The following is a 21,545-nucleotide window of genomic DNA, read 5'->3' as shown; positions in this document are numbered from 1 at the left end:
CCGAGGGAAAACCGCAATGGTGAACAAGGTGTTGAATCAAGTGCAACAAACTACCTCGTGGAAGAACTCAGCAGGTCACAGGCACCTGTGGGAGGAAAGGAGCTGTTTTGGGTCGAAACCCGACGTTGTGCCCTGATCCGGGGTATCAGCCTGAATCATTATAGAGCAGAGGAGGGTGCAGCACAGAACAGGCCCTTCAGCCCATTATGTTGTGCTGACTTTTCAGCTCAATCTACCCCTTCCCTCCCACATAGCCCTCCATTTTTCTTTCACCTATGTGCCAATCTAAGAGTTTCTTAAATGCCCCTAACGTTTCTGCCTCTACCTCCACCCGTGCCATGTCATGGCATTGTCGATCAGGGTCTTGGCCACGAGTGTCCTTGGCAAATTTTTCCACAGAAGTGGTTTGCCATTGCCTTCTTCTGGTCTTGTCTTTACAAGACGGGTGACCCCAGCCATTATCAATACTCTTCAGAGATTGTCAGCCTGGCTTCAGTGGTCGCATAACCAGGACTTGTGATGTGCACCAGCTGCTCATATGACCATCCACCACCTGCTCCCATGGCTTCATGTGACCCTGATCAGGGGGATTAAGCAGGTGCTACACCTTGTCCAAGTGTGACCTGTAGGCTAGTGGAGGGAACGATTGCTTTATACCTACCTGCCGCCTACAACACCTACCATCAATACTAAATCCATGTCTTGCATGAGATGCATTGAATCCTGGCGAATCTCCTCTGCAAACAAGAGAGAATCTGCAGACGCTGGAAATCCAAGCAACACACACAAAATGCTGGAAGAAGCCAGCAGGCCAGGCAGCGTCTATGGAAAAGAGTCCAGCACTTTTCTCTACAGACGCTGCCTGGCCTGCTGAGTTCCTCCAGCATTTTGTGTGTGTTGCTTGAATCTCCCCGGCACTCTCTCCAGTGCAATCACTGTGGTGACCGGAAATGCACGCAAGTCCCCAAGAGCAGCCTGACCAGTGTTTTAAGTTTCAACTTAACATCCCAATCCTTATTTTCTTTCCCCTGTTCTGGGAAGTGGGTGGCAGGGTGAAGATACGGGGTGGAAATTGGGGCCTATTCCACGCTGTATCTCAATAAATTAATATTTTCCAAAGTAAAATCAACTTGAACTCACTGCGATTAATGCTCCCGCCCAACTGTAATGTAGAAGAAGAGTTGCCAGCCTTCTAGGAAAAGGATATGATCGCTTTGCTGACATAAGATCTTTGTGATATCCATCAAATGGATGTCAAAGATCACATGTCAGCCTTGTAAAGAAGAGTACACGGGATTGAATGTCCTGGCAAACTACCTCATTGAAGCAGATCACCTGGCAGGTATCTAATAATAGATCAAGGGACTTGAGCACAAACTGGCACCATTTCAGAATCAGAGTCAGATTTATTATCGCCAACTTGTGAGGCGTGTCACTTTGTGTTTTGCAGCAGCGGGACAATGCAAAGATATCAAATTTGCTATAATTTATGAAAATTAAATAACAGTGCAAACGAGGGAAACAACGGTAGCTTGGCGTTCAGTGTGGCACGATTACAGCTTGGGCCGTCAAAGTCCAGAGTTCCATTCCAATGTCATCTGTAAGGACTTTGTGTGATCCCCCTGTAATAGCGTGTGTTTCCTCCGGGTGCTCCAGTTTCGTCCAACAGTCCAAGGACGTACCAGTTAGAAGGTTAATTGATCATTGCAAGTTGTCATTGAGTGTGGGTCTTCTACACCTTCCCCGATGGTGGTAATGAGAGAGGACTACGGTAACTGTTACAGCTCGGAGGGTTTTGGACTCCGGAGTTCAATTCCGAATTCCAATCGGAATTTGGTGAAGTCCCTGACGATATCCGGCATCGCAAAGAGATCTTGAGTAGCTTCATCTGTCACGCGTACATTGAAACGTACCGCAGAATGCGTTGTTTGCGTCAAATCGAAACAGCGAGGATCGTGTTGGGCAGCCCACAAGTTCCGACAGGTTTCCTGCGCCAACGTAACATGCCCGCAATACCCAACCCTAACCGTGCTTCTTTTGGAATGTGGGAGGAAACTGGAGCACCTGGAGGAAACCCCACACCGTCACGGGGAAAACGCTCAAACTTCTTTACGGACAGCAGCAGGAATCGAACCCCGATCTTACAACAGATGATGTAAATTGCTGCAATTACAGCGCATTACTGTGCCACCCTAATCTCCTCAAACTTAAAGTTCAGAGTAAACGTTATTATCAAAGTCCATATGCGTCACCATATACAACCCTGAGAGTCATTTTCTTGTGGGCTTACTCAATAAATCTACAGAATAAAAACCAGCACAGAATCAATGCAAGAGCGCCCAACTAAGGTGTTCATTCAGAGTACAGAAGACAATAAACTGTGCAAATACAAAAAGAAGAAATAATAATATTAAATAAATAATCAATAAGTATTGAGAACATGAGATGAAGAGTCCTTGGAAATGAGTTCATTGGTTGTGGGAACATTTCAATGATAGGGCGAGTGAAGTAGAGTGTAGTTATCCCGTTTGGTTCAGGAATCTGATGGTTGAAGGGTAGTAGCTGTTCCTGAACCTGGTGGTGTGAGTCCTGAGGATCCTGTACCTTTTTCCTGATGGCATCAGTGAAAAGAGAGCATGACTTGGATGGTGGGAGTCCCTGGTGATGGATACTGCTTTCCTGCGACAGTGTTTTAAGAAGATATGTTCAGTGTTGGGGACAGCTTTACCCGTGATGGACTGGGCCGTATCCACTACTTTTTTAGGATTTTCCATTCAGGGGCAATGGTGTTTCCACACCAGGCTGTGATGCAGCCGGTCAATATACTCTCCACCACACATCTGTAGAAGTTTGTCAAGGTTTTTGATGAAATGCCGACTATTGAAGTAGAGGTGCTGCCATGCTTTCTTCGTAATTGTACTTATGTACTGGGCCCAGGACAGGTCCTCTGAACTAGAATAATAAACTTCTAAAAAGGTAGAACTTCTGGCATTCTTGCTTCATGATTGCATCAATAATTTGGATCCTCTGAGATGCTGGCCCCCATGAACTTGAAGCTGCTCACCCTTTCTGCTCTCAGTAACACTGATCCGCTACTCAATTGCTTCTAACGTTCTTTGAGGGAACTGGAGGGTGATGCCTTCGAGGAATCACGATAAAAGACAATTTACTTCTGAAATAGTTGGCTAAGCTTTATTTGCCTAACTGTTAAAGAAATTGTTTTACTGCTATTTCAAGTGCTTCAAATAGACTGACAGAGTCATGGAAAAGTACAGCGCAGAAACAGGCCCTTCGGCCCATCTAGTCCATGCCAAAGCAGTTAAACTGCCTACTCCCATCGACCTGCATCCAGACCATAGTAGTCCTTACCCCTACCATCCATGGACCTATCCAAACTTCTCTTAAATGGTGAAATCCAGCACACATGCACCACTTGCACTGGCAGCTCGTTCCACACTTTCACCCCCCTCTGAGTGAAGAGGTTTCCCCTCCTGTTCCCCTTAAACTTTTCGCCTTTCAGCCTTAACCCATGACCTCTAGTCGTAGTCCCACCCAACCTCAGTGGAAAAAGCCTGCTTGCATTTACTCTATCTATACCCCTCATAATTTTGTATACCTCTGTCAAATCTCCTCTCAATCTTCTACGTTCCAAGGAATAAAGTCCTAATCTATTCAATCTTTCCTTATAACTCAGGTCCTCCAGTCCCAGCAACTGCCTTATAAATTTTCTCTGAACTCTTTCAACCTTATTTGCATCTTTCCTGTAGGTAGGTGACCAAAACTGCACACAGTACTCAAAACTAGGCCTCGCCAAAGTATTATACAACTTCAATGTAACATCCAATCCCAATAAAAACATGAAATGCTGGAAAGGTTCAGCAGGTCAGACAGCATCTGAAAGGTCATCGACTTGAAACATGGACTCTTTATCTCTCTTCACAGATACTGCCTGACCTGACGAAGATATCTGCCACTTTGCATTTCGATTTCAGATTTTCGGCTTTTTTTTTTGCATGTCAATTAATGATTTTAACTTTCGGTAACAGATTTTAAAAATTTATGATCGATTAAGGTAGCTTTTTTTTTGTGAGCGGCTTTTAGAAAGCAAAAATATTCTTTGCTTCTTTGGAGGGCCGTGAGTGCTTTTGGTGTGTTCTCTTGCTGTTCAGGAAAAGGTTGTCAATGGGATAAGTGCAGAGGAAATGGGTTTAGAGGCTCCTTAGTCTGGGCTGTGCTGAGGCACCGAACATGTTGCTGTAGACTCCAGGATACAGAGGAGAGAGAGTTGCCATATCCTCTTCCAGTTCCGATGTCGCTGCAAGAGATAGGGATAAATAAATGCCTTCAGTCTTAAGATTAGTCTCAGGATAAGGCGCAAGATTGAGACAAAGTGAACTTTATTCTCTCAGAGATCAGTTAACCTGTCGCGTTCTCTCCCACAGGAAGGAGTTGAAGCCAAATCATTATTTCTTTAATTTTGTTCTATTTATTTACTTTTTCACTTTATGCCTTGCACTGCTCTCACAAAACAACAAATTTTATTTTATGTAGGGGAGTGATAATAAACTTGATTCAGATTCAGGAGTTGGAGATTGTTCTTTGGGCTAGCGGGCAATCATGTTGGAACTCTGGTTGATTAGGCACGATTGTGTTAAATGACATAACTGACTTGAGAGGCCAAATCGTTTTCACTTGTGCCTATTTTTAAAAAATGTTTATTTATTGAGATACAGTGCGAAACAGGCCCTTCCGGCCCTTCGACCCATGCAGCCCAGCTATCCCGATTTAACCCTATCCTAATCACGGGACAATTTACAATGAGCAACTAACCTACCAACTGGTACATCGTTGGACTGCGGGAGGAAACTGGAGCACCCGGAGGAAGCCCACACGGTCATGGGAGAACGTACAAGCTCCGTACAGGCAGCGGGGGGGGGGGGGGGGTAATTGGAACCGGGTCGCTGGTAGTGTAAGGCACTGTGCTAACCACAATGCTACCAGGCCACCACAAAAATCACAAGGGCAGATGATAAGGTAGATGACTCAGAGGCACAAGAGATTCTGCAGATGCTGGGAATCCTTAGCAACACACAAAATGCCGGAGGAATAGTGCAAGTACAAAAAGAAATAATAATAGTAAGTAAGCAATAAATATTGCGAACATCGGATGAAGAGTCCTTGAAAGTGAATCCATTGTGAGAACAGCTCAGTGGTAGGGTGAGTGAAGTTACCCCCTCTGGTTCAAGAGCCTGATGATTGAGGGGTAATAACTGTTCTAGAACCTGGTGGTATACTGTTTGTCCCAGTCCTACGAGGGAGGAGGCTACGTAACATCCACATCAGACTCAAAAACAGTTACTTTCCCCAAGCAGTACGGCTGGTCAACACCTCCACCCACTAACCCACCCCAGCCACCACTACCTTATCATTTCCTGTCAGAGTTGCCTTGTGTACAGAAACTCCTGTGCCAAGTGTCACTTTATGGACATACAATCAACTTGATGAGGCCTCAGTCGATCAGGGTCGGCCATGGACGTTGCATCCTAGCTGTCTAGATACACAAGCCAGGGCAGTACGATATGGAGAGCAAGCTGTTGCCCGTGTAGCAAGATCCCCCTCTCCACGCATCTGATGAACCCAAAGGAACGGCAGAGACCGATCCAGTTTGGCACCAGCAGCATCACAGGAGTTGCCGGTCAGCGTTGAGCTCAATGTAGGACTGCCGTAGGGACTCCAGCTCCGGATTTTTCCCTCAGGGTTTACTCCTGAAGCCTTCCCCGTGAGTAGGTACAGCCACAAGACAGCGGAGGTTTGAGATCGGAGTTCAGAGATGGAAACACCTGACAATCGATCTATGTACAGTACGTGAGCTCTCTTACGTAGTTAGATTTATTGTGGTTTTTTTATTATTGTGTTCTTGACCTTATTGAGGTTTTTTTTGTGCTGCATCGGATCCGGAGTAACATGATTTTGTTCTCCTTTACACTTGTGTATTGGAAATGACAGTAAACCATCGTGATCTGTGAATTGTGTTGAACATCTTGTGGGAAGGGAGAGTGGGTATAGCCACCAAGGATTCCTCGGAATCTCTGAAATCTGGAATACTCTGCCAGAGGAGGTGATGGAGTCAGATATTGTTTAAGATGGGCTTGGAAAGATGGATAAATTGGGAAGTCAGAGAAGGAGACGACACAATTGGAATAGTTTTTTTGTTGATCCGTTCTGCACCTTGTGGTGCATCGGGCAGAAACCTTGCCATTTGTTTAGCATTTTCGTCTGTTTTTTTGTGAGGCCGACTTGCTAGCTCGATGCTCGACCCAGCACAGCTCAGAAGCGTGCAAGGATCTGGCCGGATTTGACCCCGAGACCACTGGCCTCAAAGTCCGGTGTGGCTGCCGCTACACCACCAGCCAGCCAGTTGGATCATAAGACCATAAGATATAAGAGCAGAAATAGGCCATTTGGCCCATCGAGTCTATTCCAGCATTTCATCATGGCTGATCCATTTCCCTCCCAGCTCCAATCTCCTGCCTTTTCCCCGTATCCCTTCATGCCCTGACCAATCAAGAATCTATCAACCTCTGCCTTACATATACCCAACGACTCGGCCTCCGCAGCCTCCTGTGGCAAAGAATTCCACAGATTCACCACTCTCTGGCTAAAGACAACACCCCTGTGGATGAGTGATGACTGTTAAAAAGATCCTTGGCTCTAATGTCTGACTCTGTCCCTCTGGCTTCTCAACGCCCCAGTTGCTCAGGAATTCCTGACCACCTTTCTCCGATCTCCCTGCTCTCTATTCTCGTCACAGACTACACAACAGGGCTGGGTTTAGCAGAATTACCACTCACAGTAAATAAACTTTACTGCCAGCAGAGACTGGAACAAAGGTGACAAACCACAGATTGGAAACCACCTCCCCAAAGAGACGCACAGGCTTAGACAACCAGGAACTTAGCAGGGGCTGGAGTTCTTGAGAGAAAATAAAAATACTGACTGGAAGGTTTTTATTTTTATGTGAGTGATTATCGCCAAGATGGCTTTTTGTAGGCTCTTGACATTCATCAAATGCAATTTATGGATATAAACTTACAGTGAATAAGCTAATAGTCTCCCTCTATGCATGAAGGCAAAATTAATCATGAACGAAAATTAGTCAGGGACGTAGATTAATTTTAGCTGTTTGTGATACAACATTTGGTAAAGTGCCAGATGGTGGACAAGGTAGAGACAAATGGTGCATGGAATATAGGACTTACGTAACACCAGAGCGGTGCATCATTTCATCGAACACCGTGACGATTTCCAGCAGCTAAAGGACCAAATGGTCTCAGGACGGTCAATAGTGAGAATCTGACGAACCGTTCAATGTACACTCAGTGGCCACCTGTACACCTGCTCCTTAATGAGAATCAGCTAATCCAGTGGCGGCAACGCAATCCTGAAAAGCATGCAGACATGGTCACGAGGTTCAGTTGTTGTTCAAACTGTTATCTAAGTGACTTTGACCGTGGAGTGATTTCTGGTGCCAGATGGGGTGGTTTCAGTATCTCAGAAACTCCAGGGATTTTCACGCGCAACAGTCTCTAGAGTTTCGAGAATGGCGTGAAGAACAAAAAATAAATCCAGCGAGCGGTCGTTCTGTGGGCAGAAGCACCTTGTTACTGAAAGATCAGAGGAGAATGGCCAGACTGGTTCAAGCTGACAGTAACTCAAATAACCACACATTCCAACAGTGGTGCGCAGAAGGGCATCTCTGAACGCACAACACGTCGAACCTTGAAGAAAATGGGCTAGAGCAGCAGGTGACCATGACCACACACTCAGTGACCACTGGTTTTTCTCCATGACCGCGTGGCTTTCCTCCGGGTGCTCCGGTTTCCTCCCACAGTCCAAAGATGTACTGTGTGGCAGGTTAATTGGTCAATGTAAATTGTCCTGTGATTAGGCCAGGAATAAATCTTGGGGATTGCTGGGCAGCACAGCTTGAAGGGCCTGTTCCATGTTGTATCTCAATAAGTAGATAAATAAATTGTTATCAGTCACCACTCTGGGTGGTTTCAGAGTCACAAAGTTCAAAGTGAATTTATTATCAAAGTACATATATGTCACAATATACCACCCTGAGATTCGTTTCCTTGTGGGCATTCACATTTACCAGGGAGCCAGGAAGACAGCCCGGGTACTCCGAAAGAAACAGCTGTCTCATTAGTCCTAACTCGGCTCATTTCCCACTCTGGAGCGCACTGAAACAGGGGCGCTTGAAGGCCGAAGGAGGGAACCTTCTTCAATTTATCAGTATTTGACATGGTAGCGTAACGGTTAGCACAACACTTTACAGTACCAAGTGATCCGGGCTCAATCCCCGTCACTGCCTGTAAGGAGTTTGTACGTTCTCCCAGTGGAATGTGTTTCCTCCTCTGGTTTTCTCACAGACGTACTGGTTGGTAGGTTAAGTGGTCATTGTAAATTGTCCCGTGAGTAGGTTAGTGTTAAATCGGGGGATAGCTGGGTGGCGTGGCTCGAAGACGTACTAGTTAGTAGGTTAAGTGGTCATTGTAAATTGTCCCATGAGTAGGTTAGTGTTAAATCGGGGGATAGCTGGGTGGCGTGGCTCGAAGACGTACTAGTTAGTAGGTTAAGTGGTCATTGCAAATTGTCCTGTGATTAGGCTAGGATTAAATTGGTGATTGTTGGGTGGCAGAGTTTGAAGAACAACTGATTAGTGAGTTAATTGGTCATTGTAAATGGTCCCATGACTAGGCTAGGATTGAATCGGAGTTAGCTGAGTGGCGCAGTTTGAAGACCTACTGGTTGGTAAGTTAATTGGTCATTGTAAATTGTCCTGTGATTAGGCTCGGGTTAAATCGGGCTTTGCTGGGTGGCACAGCTTGAAGATGTACTGGTTGGTAGGTTAAAAGAGGACCCGGTCGGTGGGTTAATTGGTCATTGTGAATTGTCCCGTGATTAGGCTCGGGATAAATCAGGGTTTGCTGGGTGGCGTGGCTCAAAGGACTGAAAGGGCCTGCATCTCAACAATTGAATAAAACTGGTGCTAATGCCTCTTTCCACGTAAAGCACTGGGTTGCACAAGCGCTGTGTTTGTTCAAGCCTCCTTGGCAGCCGGTACGCCAGGAAGCCCTGTAAGATCGACAAACACAAGTGAATTAAAAAGATCAGGACTGAAGGGAAAATAATGAAAATGCTTTGGCAGATTTATCCTCCTTGGTATTATTGTTGCTAACCGTCCACGCCTAGGGTCTGCACTATACAGCTCTTAAGTGTTCACAGGCGCAGAGCTTATTAAAGTACTCTGAGGTGAAATGATTCTGACAACGATTATTTAACAGCACATCATTGCATCAAATGTACAGGATAACAGCAGGGCAATCAACCCAGATGATCAACAGGAGCTTCCTCCTACGTGGTTGCATCAACCTCTGGCATTACACGGTCTTTATTCCCACTATTTACCTCAGCAACTCTTTATTTAGCCGCGGCTTATGGGAATGCTGTTAATTTGCAAGCCACTGGTTCACTTTGTTTTTAATGACAAATGGAACAATGTGTTCAGCTCTGATCACTTCATTATCGGAAGGATTGAAAGCTTTAGCCTCCAAGAGGACCACAATCTCATCGTAGGGTTTGGAGGCTTGTGTGCCTCAGTGACCTGGAGAGCTACGTTGGCTGGAGTCAGGGTTTTATGCTTTGGCTCTTGGTAGGGTCACCCATGCCAAAACAGGTCAAAGGGTAGAGGTCAGACTAACGGTGGTCCACCGGTCCTCCAGGTTCAGGGGGGTTCAGCTCAGGGCTAACAACCCTGACTGGTCAAACAAAATTGTTAGGAAAACAGCAATGAAGAATCCTTTTACATTTGAGTAGCCAAAGACAGACAGAGATGGAGGACCTTCATTGCTGCCCTAAACACCAGCAGCATAATGGGTAATAAGTAAAGGAGCTTTGGAGAGAGTGCAGAGGAGATTTAACAGGATTAGAGAGCGTGTCTTATGAGGATTGGTTGAGCGAGCTAGGGCTTTTCTCTTTGGAGAGAAGGAGGATGAGAAGAAACTTGTCATCATCATTATGGACAATTTTAACAGGAATCTCCATTTTAAATTTCTTACCCTTTTTCAAAAACCCATTTGTCACATGTACAGTGAAAAACTTGACTTGTATACCAAGTTCGTTCATTCGTTATGGTCGTGTCGTTTTACGTGGGCGATCATGATCTTTGCATGACCACGATTATTCTTGGCAGATTTTTCTACAGAATTGGTTTGCCATTGGCTTCTTCTGGGCAGTGTCTTTACAAGATGGGTGACCCCCAGCCATTATCAATACTCTTCAGAGGTTGTCTGCCCGGTGTCAGTGGTCGCATAACCAGGACTTGTGATCTGCACCAGCTGCTCATACAACCATCCACCACCTTCATGTGACCCTGATCGGGGAGAGGGGCTAAGCAGGGACTACACCTTGCCCAAGGGTGACCTGCAGGCTAGCAGAGAGAAGGAGCACCTTACACCTCCTTTGGTAGAGACGTATCTCCACCTGCCTCCCAAAGAGATGTATAAGATGCTGGTGATACTAAACCTGATTGTGATTCTGATTACATCGGATAGTTTCTGAGGATAGGTTGAGTGAGCTGGGGCTTTTCTCTTTGGAGCGAAGGAGGATGAGCTGACTTTATAGAGGTGTACAGAACGATAAAAGGCAGAGATAAGGTGGGCAGCCAGAGACTTTTTCCCCAGGGTGGAAATGACTAATGCCAGGGGGCATAATTTTAAGGTGATTGGAGGAAAGTATTGGGGGATATTGGAGGTAAGTTGTTTACACAGAGGGTGGTGGGTGCATGGAACAGCTTGCCAGGGGTGGAGGTAGAGGGCGATATATTAGTGGCATTTGAGTCTTTTGGAGTTGTAATCGTGGCTCTTGAACTCCGTCCCCAAACTAGTGAGGTCTAGTACACTATACATCTTTGTAACTATCCTAGCAACTTTGAGGGATCTGTGGATGAGGAAGATTCCTCTGGCACATGAGCTGGGGCTAAGAATCCTGCCATTCACCCTGTCCTCTGCCTTCAAGCTTGACCTTCCAAAGTGAATCATTTCACACTTCTCTGAATTGAACTCCATCTGCCACTTCTCAGCCCAGCTCCAAAATCTGCAGACAAGTCATCGCAAGCTTCACGTCCGCAACCAGAAAAGGACATGTGATTGAGTACAATTGAGAAATATACTTAACATGCCAACGGGGCAGAGGGTGACAACCTTTCCTGCGCTAGCAGCAAAAAATGGGTGCACACACACATGCGCCCACCTTAGAGGGGACATTGCTTAGGGAGTTGTGATGGCTTGACAGCGCGGAGAGAGGTGTGGGACAATCAGTGTGACAAAGATTGCCGTGTGTAAGCGTGCCTGCATGTGTGTGAGTGAGTGTGTGTGTGTGGTGTAATTGTGTGCTTGTGTAAGTGCGTGTGTGTGAGCATGAGTGTGTGAGTATGAGTGCGTGTGTGAGTGTGAACGTATGTGTGAGTGAGTGTGAACGTATGTGTGAGTGAGTGTGTGTGTGTGGTGTAATTGTGTGCTTGTGTAAGTGCGTGTGTGTGAGCATGAGTGTGTGAGTATGAGTGCGTGTGTGAGTGTGAACGTATGTGTGAGTGAGTGTGAACGTATGTGTGAGTGAGTGTGTGTGTGTGGTGTAATTGTGTGCTTGTGTAAGTGTGTGTGTGTGAGCATGAGTGTGTGAGTATGAGTGCGTGTGTGAGTGTGAACGTATGTGTGAGTGAGTGTGAACGTATGTGTGAGTGAGTGTGAGTGTGTATGTGTGTGCACACGCGTGTGCTTATAGGCAGGGAAAGAGAATGAAGTTCATGAAAGATTAAAGGTGGAAGACGGAAGGTATAACTGATCATGTGGTTAATTTTACCGACTATTAGACGCAGCGATTTTAAATGCTTAGTGGCCGGTATCACAGACTGGCCTAACCCATCCTACCTCCACGATCGGCTGCATCACTATCGGGCAGTTGCACTGTTTATCTTGCTGTGTCTATGTTATTCCCTCTTGGTCTCACTCTCCGCCCGTCTTTCTGTCTTCACAGAACTCCATCCGGCACAACCTGTCGCTGCACAGCCGATTCATCCGCGTGCAGAACGAAGGGACGGGCAAGAGCTCGTGGTGGATGCTAAACCCCGACGGGGGCAAGACCGGGAAGTCTCCCCGGAGACGGGCGGTCTCCATGGACAACAACAGCAAGTTCCTGAAGAGCAAGAGAGGGGCAAACAAGAAGAAAGCCTCCCTCCAAACGACACAGGAAGGTAATGAAGACAGTCCTTCTTCGCAGCACACAAAATGGTCCGGGAGCCCCAGCTCACATGCCAGCGACGAATTCGACGTGTGGACCGACTTCAGGTCCCGCACGAACTCGGCGGCGAGCACCCTGAGCGGCCGCCTATCGCCCATCATGGCCAATTCTGAATTAGACGAGCTGGAGGACGACGACGAGAACCCGTCCTCCCCGTTGCTCTACCCCAGCCCCTCCAGCACCCTGTCGCCGTCCGTCAGCTCGCGTTGCTCCGTGGAGCTCCCGCGGCTGGCTGACATGGCCGGCACCATCAACCTGAACGAGGCGCTGGCGGAGAACCTCCTCGAGGAGCTGCAGGACGGCTACACCCTGAGCCCGACGCAGCACATTCCTTCCTCGTGTCTCCGGCAGCGGAGCTCCAGCTTCTCCTACGGATCCAAGTGCTCGACCCTCGGGGGCCAGGCTGGCACCTACAGTGCCGCCATGTACAGCCAGCCGCCCGTCACCATACTGAGGCACTCGCCCATGCAGACTATCCAGGAGAACAAGCAAGTCACGTTCTCGACCACCAACCACTATGGCAACCGCATGCTGCAAGACCTTTTAACGCCTGAGTCGCTGCGGCACAAGGAGGTGCTGATGACCCAGTCGGATCCCCTGATGCCCCAGGCCGGTGCAGCGGCGACGTCTCAGAGCCAGAGACAAATGGTGCTGTGCAGTGACCCGGCGTTGTCGCCGTTCAACGCGCAGTCGCCCAGGTTAGTGAACGGCGACCCGTTCCACCACCCGTCGCCTGCGCAGCAGACCCCCGCTGTCAGTAACGGTGCCTTATCCAATGCCGCCAGCCTTATGCACATGCACTCTGACGCTGGTAACATCAGCTCCGTCTCGCACCACCTCCAAAGCCAGCTCCACTCCCTTGCCAGTCACGGGATGCAAATGGAGGCAGCGGACTCGAGGCTGGCGCCCTGCCAGGGAGGAGCTCACCCAGCTGCCACGGGTCAGGATAAGTTCCCCACCGACCTTGACCTGGACATGTTCCACGGCAGCTTGGAGTGCGACGTGGAATCCATCATTCTCAACGAATTCATGGACAACGAAGAGCTCGACTTCAACTTTGATTGTGCCATGCCGCCCCAAAGCATTGGCATCAACATGGCCAGCCTCCCTACGGCACCACAGACCACGAATCAGAGCTGGGTGCCAGGGTGAAGCACTGCTGCAGTGTTTAGTGTTGTGTGATGAAAACTGTTTCCACTAAAACCTCCAAGACAGACCAGATTAACAGGCGGTTTCTTGTGTGACAGGTCCTCGAAAACAAAAAAAGCAATTCCTCTAGTGGGGGGATACTCTTAGTAACATGTTAGGGAAAAGGAGCAATAATGTCTCCTTCAGCAATGGACGGGAAATAATGCTCACTCTTAGAAACAGGGCATCAAGTCTCCCTGAAGCTCTCAGCACAAGTGATTTAGTTAGTGTGGTTCTGAAGTTCAAAGTTCAAAGCGCCGTAGCTTTGTGGTTAGCACCCCGCTTTAACAGTACAGGCGGCCCGGGTTCAATTCCCGCCACGGCCTGTAAGGAGTGTGTACATTCTCCCCTGTGACCGCGTGGGTGTCCTTCCGGGTGCTCTGGTGTCCTCCCACGGTCTAAAGGCGTACCGTTTGGTAGGTTAATCGGTCATTTTAAATTGTCCCGTGATTAGGCGAGGATTAAATTGGGGGATTACTGGGCGGGGCAGCTCTAAGAGTGGAAGGGCCACTCCACTCTGTATCTCAATTTTAAAGAATGATTATCAAAGTACATACATATCACCATATACAACCCTGATATTCAATTTCTTGCAGATATACTCAATAAATCCATAATAGAATAATAAGCATAATAGAATCAATGAAAAATCCATACCAACTTGGATGTTCAGCCGGAGCACATCGACAATCTAAAGTAAATGCAGCTCATGGAAATAGTCCCTGAAATTAAGGCCTTAACCCAGATCAACGTACACAAAACACTGGAGGAACCCAGCAGGCCAGGCATCTATGGAAATGAATACACAGTCGATATTTTGGGCCAAGACCCTCCTACAGGACTGAGAAGGAAGGGGTAGGATGCCAGAATAAAAAGGTGGGGGGAAGGGAAGGTGATAGTTGAAAACTCTTGAGCCAAGATGAGGCCACACTCAGGATGAAGGAGCAACACCTTATATTCTGTCTGTGTAGACTCCAACCTGATGGCATGAACATCGATTTCACCTTCTGGTAAAAATGATTTTCCTCCTCTTTCCCTCTTCTTCTATTCCCCACTCTGTCCTGTTACCTCTTCTCATCTGCCTATCCCCTCCCCCTGGGTCCTCCCCTCCTTCCTTTTCTCTGACGGTCCACTCTCCTCTCCTATCAAATTCCTTCCTCTCCAGCTCTTTACCTTTCCTACCTACCTAGCTTCACCTTCTACCTAGCCTCCTTCCCCCCCCCCCCCCCACACACACATTCTGGTGTCTTCCCCCTTCCTTTCCAGTCCTGAAGAAGGGTCTCGGCCTGAAATGTTGACTGGTTATTGATTTCCATAAATGCTGCCTGACCTGCTGAGTTCCTCCAGCACTCTGTGTGAGTTGCTCTGGATTTCCAGCATCTGCAGACGTTCTCGTGTTTATGCCTTAATCTAATGTCTCCAGAGAGGAAAAAAAATATGTCATGACTTCACAGCTCTATATCTGGAGAAGTCTCTGAGAACATAATCCTCAACTTTCTAAATAAGAGCTGAGTTGGTGTGATGTAGAGGGAGCTAGGTTTCTCCCTCTGCATCCTGTGTCAAAAATTAAGTCTGTTCACTCTTAAAAGATTACACTGGACAACAAATATTTTTTCAGAAATGTTACTTCCTCAGAATTTTTTTTTTTGGTTATGATAGACCACTTGAAGCTGAATGCAAATATAATTTCAGACTACTTGTATCACAAAGGAGTTTGGAGAGACAAGAAATTAACTTTTGTTGAAGATAATGCATTTAATTGCATTATGGTGCTGACACTTTGCAACAGTTCAAAGCTAAAGATGTTTTGTTGATGATTTTCATTTGTGCAGAGTGTCTGAGGCTTCTCGCTTAAGTGTCCAACAATAATCAGCCAGCATTGATGGATTCCAGTTGTCCTGATACAGTTTCTCCATGACCGCAATGTCCTGGTGAAACCTTTCACCATGCTCGTCACTGACACGAATTATGAACTGAAGTAAAAAAAAATATAGGCGATTCCAAACAAAATGGTGCGTGATAGGGAAATTTCATGGTGATTTTCATGATCAGCAGCCCAAAATCTGTCAGCTACACCCAAAAGTATTCAGGAAGCAAAATCTTTGTTGTCCAGTGTTATCAGAATTCACATGACGGACTAGTTTTCTACTGCCCCCACCACGACTGAAGCTCTCTCTATTGTATATCAGAACCTTACCAATTCCTTCTGTCCTTTTGTACAGTTAGTACTCAAAAACTGTCACAATACACTCAGGAGCCACTTTATTAGGTGCGGGAGTGGAACTCAGTGAGGTCTTCTGTTGCCGTAGCCCCTCCAGTTCAAGGTTCAAAGTGCTGTGCATTCAGAGATGCTCTTCGAGTTTCTGTCGCCTTCCTGTCAGCTTGAACCCGTCTGGCCATTCTCCTCTGACCTCTCTCATTAGCAAGGTATTTTTGCCCACAGTTTTGAGATGAAACATAGAAACATCGAAAACCTACAGCACAATACGGGCCCTTCGGCCCACAGTGCTGTGTTGAACATGTACTCACTTTAGAAATTACCTAGGGTTACCCGTAACCCTCTATTTTTCTAAGCTCCAGGTACCTATCCAGGAGTCTCTTAAAAGACCCTATCGTATCTGCCTCCACCACCGTTGCCAGCGGCCCATTCCACACACTCACCACTTTCTACGTAAAAAGACTTACCCTTGACATCCCCACTGTACCTACTTCCAAGCACCTTAAAACATGTTAGCCATTTCAGCCCTGGGAAAAAACCTCTGACTATCAACATGATCAATGCCCCTCATCATCTTGTACACCTCTATCAGTTCACCTCTCATCCTCCGTCGCACCAAGGAGAAAAAGCCGAGTTCACTCAACCTGTTATCATAAGGCATGCTCCCCAATCCAGGCAACATCCTTGTGAAGCAGTGTGCAAATTGGACCAGCCATATGCACTTAGTGGCTACTTTATAATCAGGTACCTAATAAAGCGGCCATTGAGAAGTCCATATGCTTGTGGTCTTGCACTGATATAGTCTATTTACTTCACGGTTTGACGTGTGTTCAGAGAAGCTCTTCTGCACACCACAGTTCTAACACGTGGTTATTTGAGTTTCTGTCGCCTTCCTGTTAGCTTGAACCAGTCTGACCATTTTTCTCTTACTTCTTTCATCAACAGGGCATTTTCCCCCACAGAACTGGCCCTTTCTGGGTGTCTTTTTTTTTGCTTTATGCACCATTCTCTGTAAACTCTAGAGACTGTCGTACATGAAAATCCCAGGAGGTGAACCGTTTCTGAGATCCTCAAACCACCCCGTCTGGCACCAACAATCATTCCACGGTCAAAGTCACTTAGATCACATTTCTTCCCCATTTTAATATTTAGTCTGAACAGCAACTGAACCTTTTGACCATGTCTGCATGCTTTTATGCATTGAGTTGATGCCACATGATTGGCTGATTCGATAGTCATAGAGTTATAGAAACAGGCTATTCGGCCCATCTAGTCCATGCTGAACCATTTAATCTGCCAAGTCCCATCAACCCACACCCGGACTGTAGCCCTCCACACCCCTCCCAGTGATAAACCTATCTAAACTTCTCTTAAACGTTGAAATCAAAATCACATCCACCACTTATTCTGGCAGCTCGTTCCACACTCTCACCACCATCTGAGTGAAAAAAATTTCCCCCCCGTGTTCCCTTTAAACATTTCACCTTCCACCTTTAACCCATGACCTCAGTGGAAAATACCTGCTTGCATTGCCCCTGTCTATACCCCTCATGACTCTGAATACCTACATCAATCTTCTACATTCTAAGGAATAAATTCCTAACCTATTCAATCTTTCCTGATAACTCAGGCCCCCCAGTCCTCTAGATATTTGCATTATCCAGCAGGAGTACATGTACATGGCAGAGTAATGTAGTGGTTATCACAATGCTTCACAGTGCAGGCAACCTGGGTTCAATTCCCGCCACTGCCTGTAATTCTCCCCGTGACCGCGTGGGTTTCCACCAGATGCTCTGGTTTCCTCCCACTGTCCAAAGGCATGCCAGTTGATAGATTAATTGTCATGTGATTAGCCTAGCATTAATTAAGGGGATTGCTGGATTGAGGGGACAGAAAGGGCCTATTCTATGCTGCATCTCAATAAAACAAGCATAAAATAAGGTGGCCTCAGAGTGTATATATTGACTTTCAACATAAGGGGAAATTAGATTTGTCAAATTGGAAATCGGTGCTTTCTTTTCTAATGATAAATATTAATTTATCCAATCACCAAATGCTGCAAGTCCTACCAAGAAACCAGAAGTTAGTTTGGTCTGTGTTCAGAATAGTTTCTTGCTCAGTTTTGCATTTTTCAACCACAGTTGCATTAAAGTCACCAAAGCTTAACTTTATTTTTAATGGACAACACGCACACAAAACGCTGGAGGAACTCAGCAGGTCAGGCAGTATCAATGGAAAGGAATAAACTGGTGACGTTTTGAGCCGAGACCCTTCACCGGGACTGGAAAGGAAGAGGGGAAGAAGCCAGAATAAAAAAGTGGGAAGAGGGGAAGGAGGACAATTTGGCAGGAGATCGGTGAGGCCAGGTGAGGGGGAAGGTTTAGATCTATGATTTTTCCTGAGAATTCATTTCAAAGTTCAAAGTACATTTATTATCAAAGTATGCATACGTTATGCAACTTTGAGATTTATCTCCTCACAGGCAGCAATGAAACAAAGAAACCCAATAAATAAAAGAAGGCCACCAAACATCCAACGTGCAGAGAAACAATTGTGCAAACAGCATTCAGAGCTGAAGTTCATAACATCGGGCATCACGGCAGCTGATTCCAAAATCCACAGCAGCCAATTCGGAAGGACTCAGTCCAGCACGGAGATGAGCAAAGCCCGCGGAGGAGTGAGACGAACCAGCCCCTCTCTCACCTCCGACCCCAACCAATTCAATCTAGCCTGTCGCTTAAATTGTCCAAAACTCACCCTCGGGGCCAGGCTCCATGGCCTCGATAAGGCCAGTACCTTTCCAGTTTGGCTCGGCTCTCAAATCGATCAAACCTCGGTCCAAATCACAATCGGAATCAGATTTACTTTTGCTGGCACGTGACATAAAACTCATTGTGCTGGGCAGCAGTGCAGTGCAAAGACATGAAAATATTCAACTTACAAAAAAAAAAATGCAAAATAAAAATAAGGAGGTTAATAATTAATTGCAGAGGGTAGGAAGTTGTTCCTGAATCATAGAGTTTGGGTCTACAGGCTCCTGTACCTCCTCCAGCACTTGTGTGTGTTGGTCTGGATTTCCAACATCTGCAGAATCTCTTGTGATTATTTTTTAATAACTTTGTTTATAACAACTGAAGGCATTTTAATACACACATGTATTACTGGGGTCTAGATCAAGCAAAGGTGAAATGTGATAAGTGAAAGGATGTTGGGCGAGAAGGAATTTTCTTTGACTGCAGACCGATAAACGGTTGGAATTTGAGAATGCGAATCTCTTCGGAAGATATTGACCGAAACGATCCTCTTCATTCGGTGGCCTACCACTGCTGCTCGACCACCCTTAATATAACTTTGTAAAGTTGTTTTCTTTCATAGACAGGGAGTTTTAAAATGCTTCATATTCTTACTGCTTTTGCATTTATCATTATTGTACGCTGTTTTGGTTAAAAGAAATGTATTTATTTTATTGAGGGAAATGACGAGCTTGGTAACGTAGGTATTCAGAGGTGAAACTACAGCCTGGAACTTTAATTTATGTAGTGATTGGGGCATTATTTTGTGAGAATTTCTCTTGGGATTTTGACACTGGCTGGCATGTTCTGTGATAGAGAATGGAGTCAGGGGACAACGTGCAAACATACTTTGCCTGTCGTCAACTGCCCAAATATCTGAAACTTTCTCTGGAAAGTGCCATAAGTGATAGTTATATAAGTTGTGTATGTAATATTAACTTTTTAATGTAAAGTGTATGGAGAATTAAAATTGGAGAAGCCCATTCTTAAGTGTACATACAGGTACTGTACTGTAACTTCACCATGTATTCTTTGGACGTTGATGTGATTAAGATTATAATTTCTTTTTATTTTTCAAATACAAAATGATATTGTATGACAAAGGAGTCCCTGAGTACCAGTTTCTGCATCGTTTTCTTTGAAATTTTAAGAGTACCAAAATAAATTCCAGGTTAATCAGTCGATTTTTTTTTCCCAAGAATACTATGGAAAGATTTTACAGCAGACAATGAAAGAGGTCTGTTTTCGTGTTGTTCCCCATTCTCACAGGAGAATGGTAGGTATTCACAGCCATTGTGTCTGTTATTGGGTCCAAGATGCAATAACCAAACTAACTTTTTTTTTAATTGAGATACAGCGCGGAATAGGCACGTCCGGACCTTCGAGTTGTGTTGCCTAGCAACCCCCGATTTTAATCCTGGCCTAATTATAGAACATAAAACAGTACAGCACAGAAACCATTCAGCCCACAATGTTGTGCCAAAGCAGCTAAAAAGCAAATCAAAAACCCAGAATCTCCAAAAATTAATCCCTCCTACTTACACAACGTCCAAACCCCTCCTTCTTCCTCAAATTCATGTGCCAACCCAAACGTCTCTTGAAAGCCTCTGATGTATTTGCCCCTGCCAACATACCAGGCATCACATTCCAGGCATCCACAATTTTCTGAGTAAAATACTTAACTCTCATGAGCCTCCTGAACTTAACCCCACCCATCACCTTCAAGGCGTGCCCTCTAGTATTAGACACTTCAACACTCAGAAAAAGATGTGCCTCTCATAACCTTATAAACCTCTATCAGATCTCCCCTCAGCCTCTGCCACTCCTGAGAAAACAACCCAAGTTTGTCCAGCCTCTCCTGATAGCACATGCCCTCTAAACCAGGCAGCATCCTGGTGAGCCTCTTCTGCACCCTCTCCAAAGCCTCAACATCCCTCCTATAGTGGGGCAACCAGAACTGTACGCAGTACTCCAGATCTGGCCCAACCAGAGTTTTATAAAATTGCAACATAACATTTTTGCTTTTGAACTCAGTTCTTTGACTAATTAATAAAAGCAACATTCCATAAGTCTTCCTAACCACCCTGTGCAGCCACTTTCAAGGAGCCATGAACTTGGATCCCAAGGTTTCTCTGCTCAGCAACACTGTAAAGAATCTTGCCCTCCTTGCATTTCACGGGACAATTTACCAAACTCCTTACAGGCAATGGCGGGAATTGAACCCAGGTTGCTGGCACTGTAAAGCATTGTGCTAGCCACTATGCTACTGTGCCCCCCCCCCATCTTGTCTCGTCTCCTAGCTGTTGATCTGTCGAAGTGAAGGATGATGTGCATAAAATGCAAAGTAACACACACAAAATGCTGGAGGAACTCAGCATATCAGGCTAGGAACGAAGAGTCATCATTTTGGGCCAAGACCCTTTATGTTTTCAGACATTTGAATGGTTCAGCCCGAAATGTCAGTTCTATTTCCTTCCGTTGATCATTGGTGGAAAGTTTACGAAGGTGGGAACTTGGAGTAAAAAAGACAATAGATTCGATGTTGTGGTGTTTGCTGAGCTTGGCAATTAGCTTGTAGACGTTTCACCGCCAGTTGAGGTGACATCTTCAGTGCGCAGTTTTTGGCGTGTCTCTCTGGGAGTGCTCACGTTTATATACCACACCCTCGCCGTTTGCTTGCCTGAGTCCTGATTGGCTACCCCTTTAGTTGACCTTTGAATTCTATTGGCTCACGTTTCTTTTGCTCTCAAGAGTTCTGATAACTCTGTAAGCAAACATATCAAAATAGACGCTATCTACGAAAAGAAATGCGAGCCAATAGAATTCAAAGGTCAACTGAATCGGGGCTGGGGCCAAGCAAAAAGAGGGAGCTGTATAAACGTGAGCACTCCCAGAGAGAAACACCAACAACTGCAGATTGAGGATGTCACCTTGACTGGTGATGGAATATCTGCAAGCTAATCGCCAAGTTCGGCGAACACCAG

General features: G+C 45.9%; 1 protein-coding gene across 1 annotated transcript in view; it reads left to right on the top strand.

The window, feature by feature from the left end:
* The window catches only part of LOC140715863 (forkhead box protein O3-like), a 230,394-nt gene extending 210,730 nt beyond the window's left edge, over positions 1-19,664 (top strand). Inside the window, exon 2 of the mRNA XM_073028339.1 lies at positions 12,100-19,664. Coding sequence (XP_072884440.1) covers positions 12,100-13,515 — 1,416 coding nt within the window. The 3' untranslated portion in view covers positions 13,516-19,664. The remainder of the gene's footprint in view (positions 1-12,099) is intronic.
* Positions 19,665-21,545: the final 1,881 nt, after the last annotated feature.

This window comes from Hemitrygon akajei, chromosome 24, assembly GCF_048418815.1.
Source record: "Hemitrygon akajei chromosome 24, sHemAka1.3, whole genome shotgun sequence".
Lineage (NCBI taxonomy): Eukaryota > Metazoa > Chordata > Chondrichthyes > Myliobatiformes > Dasyatidae > Hemitrygon > Hemitrygon akajei.
The sequence above is the reverse complement of the archived record's forward strand: the minus strand, read 5'-3'. Positions and strand labels throughout refer to the sequence as shown.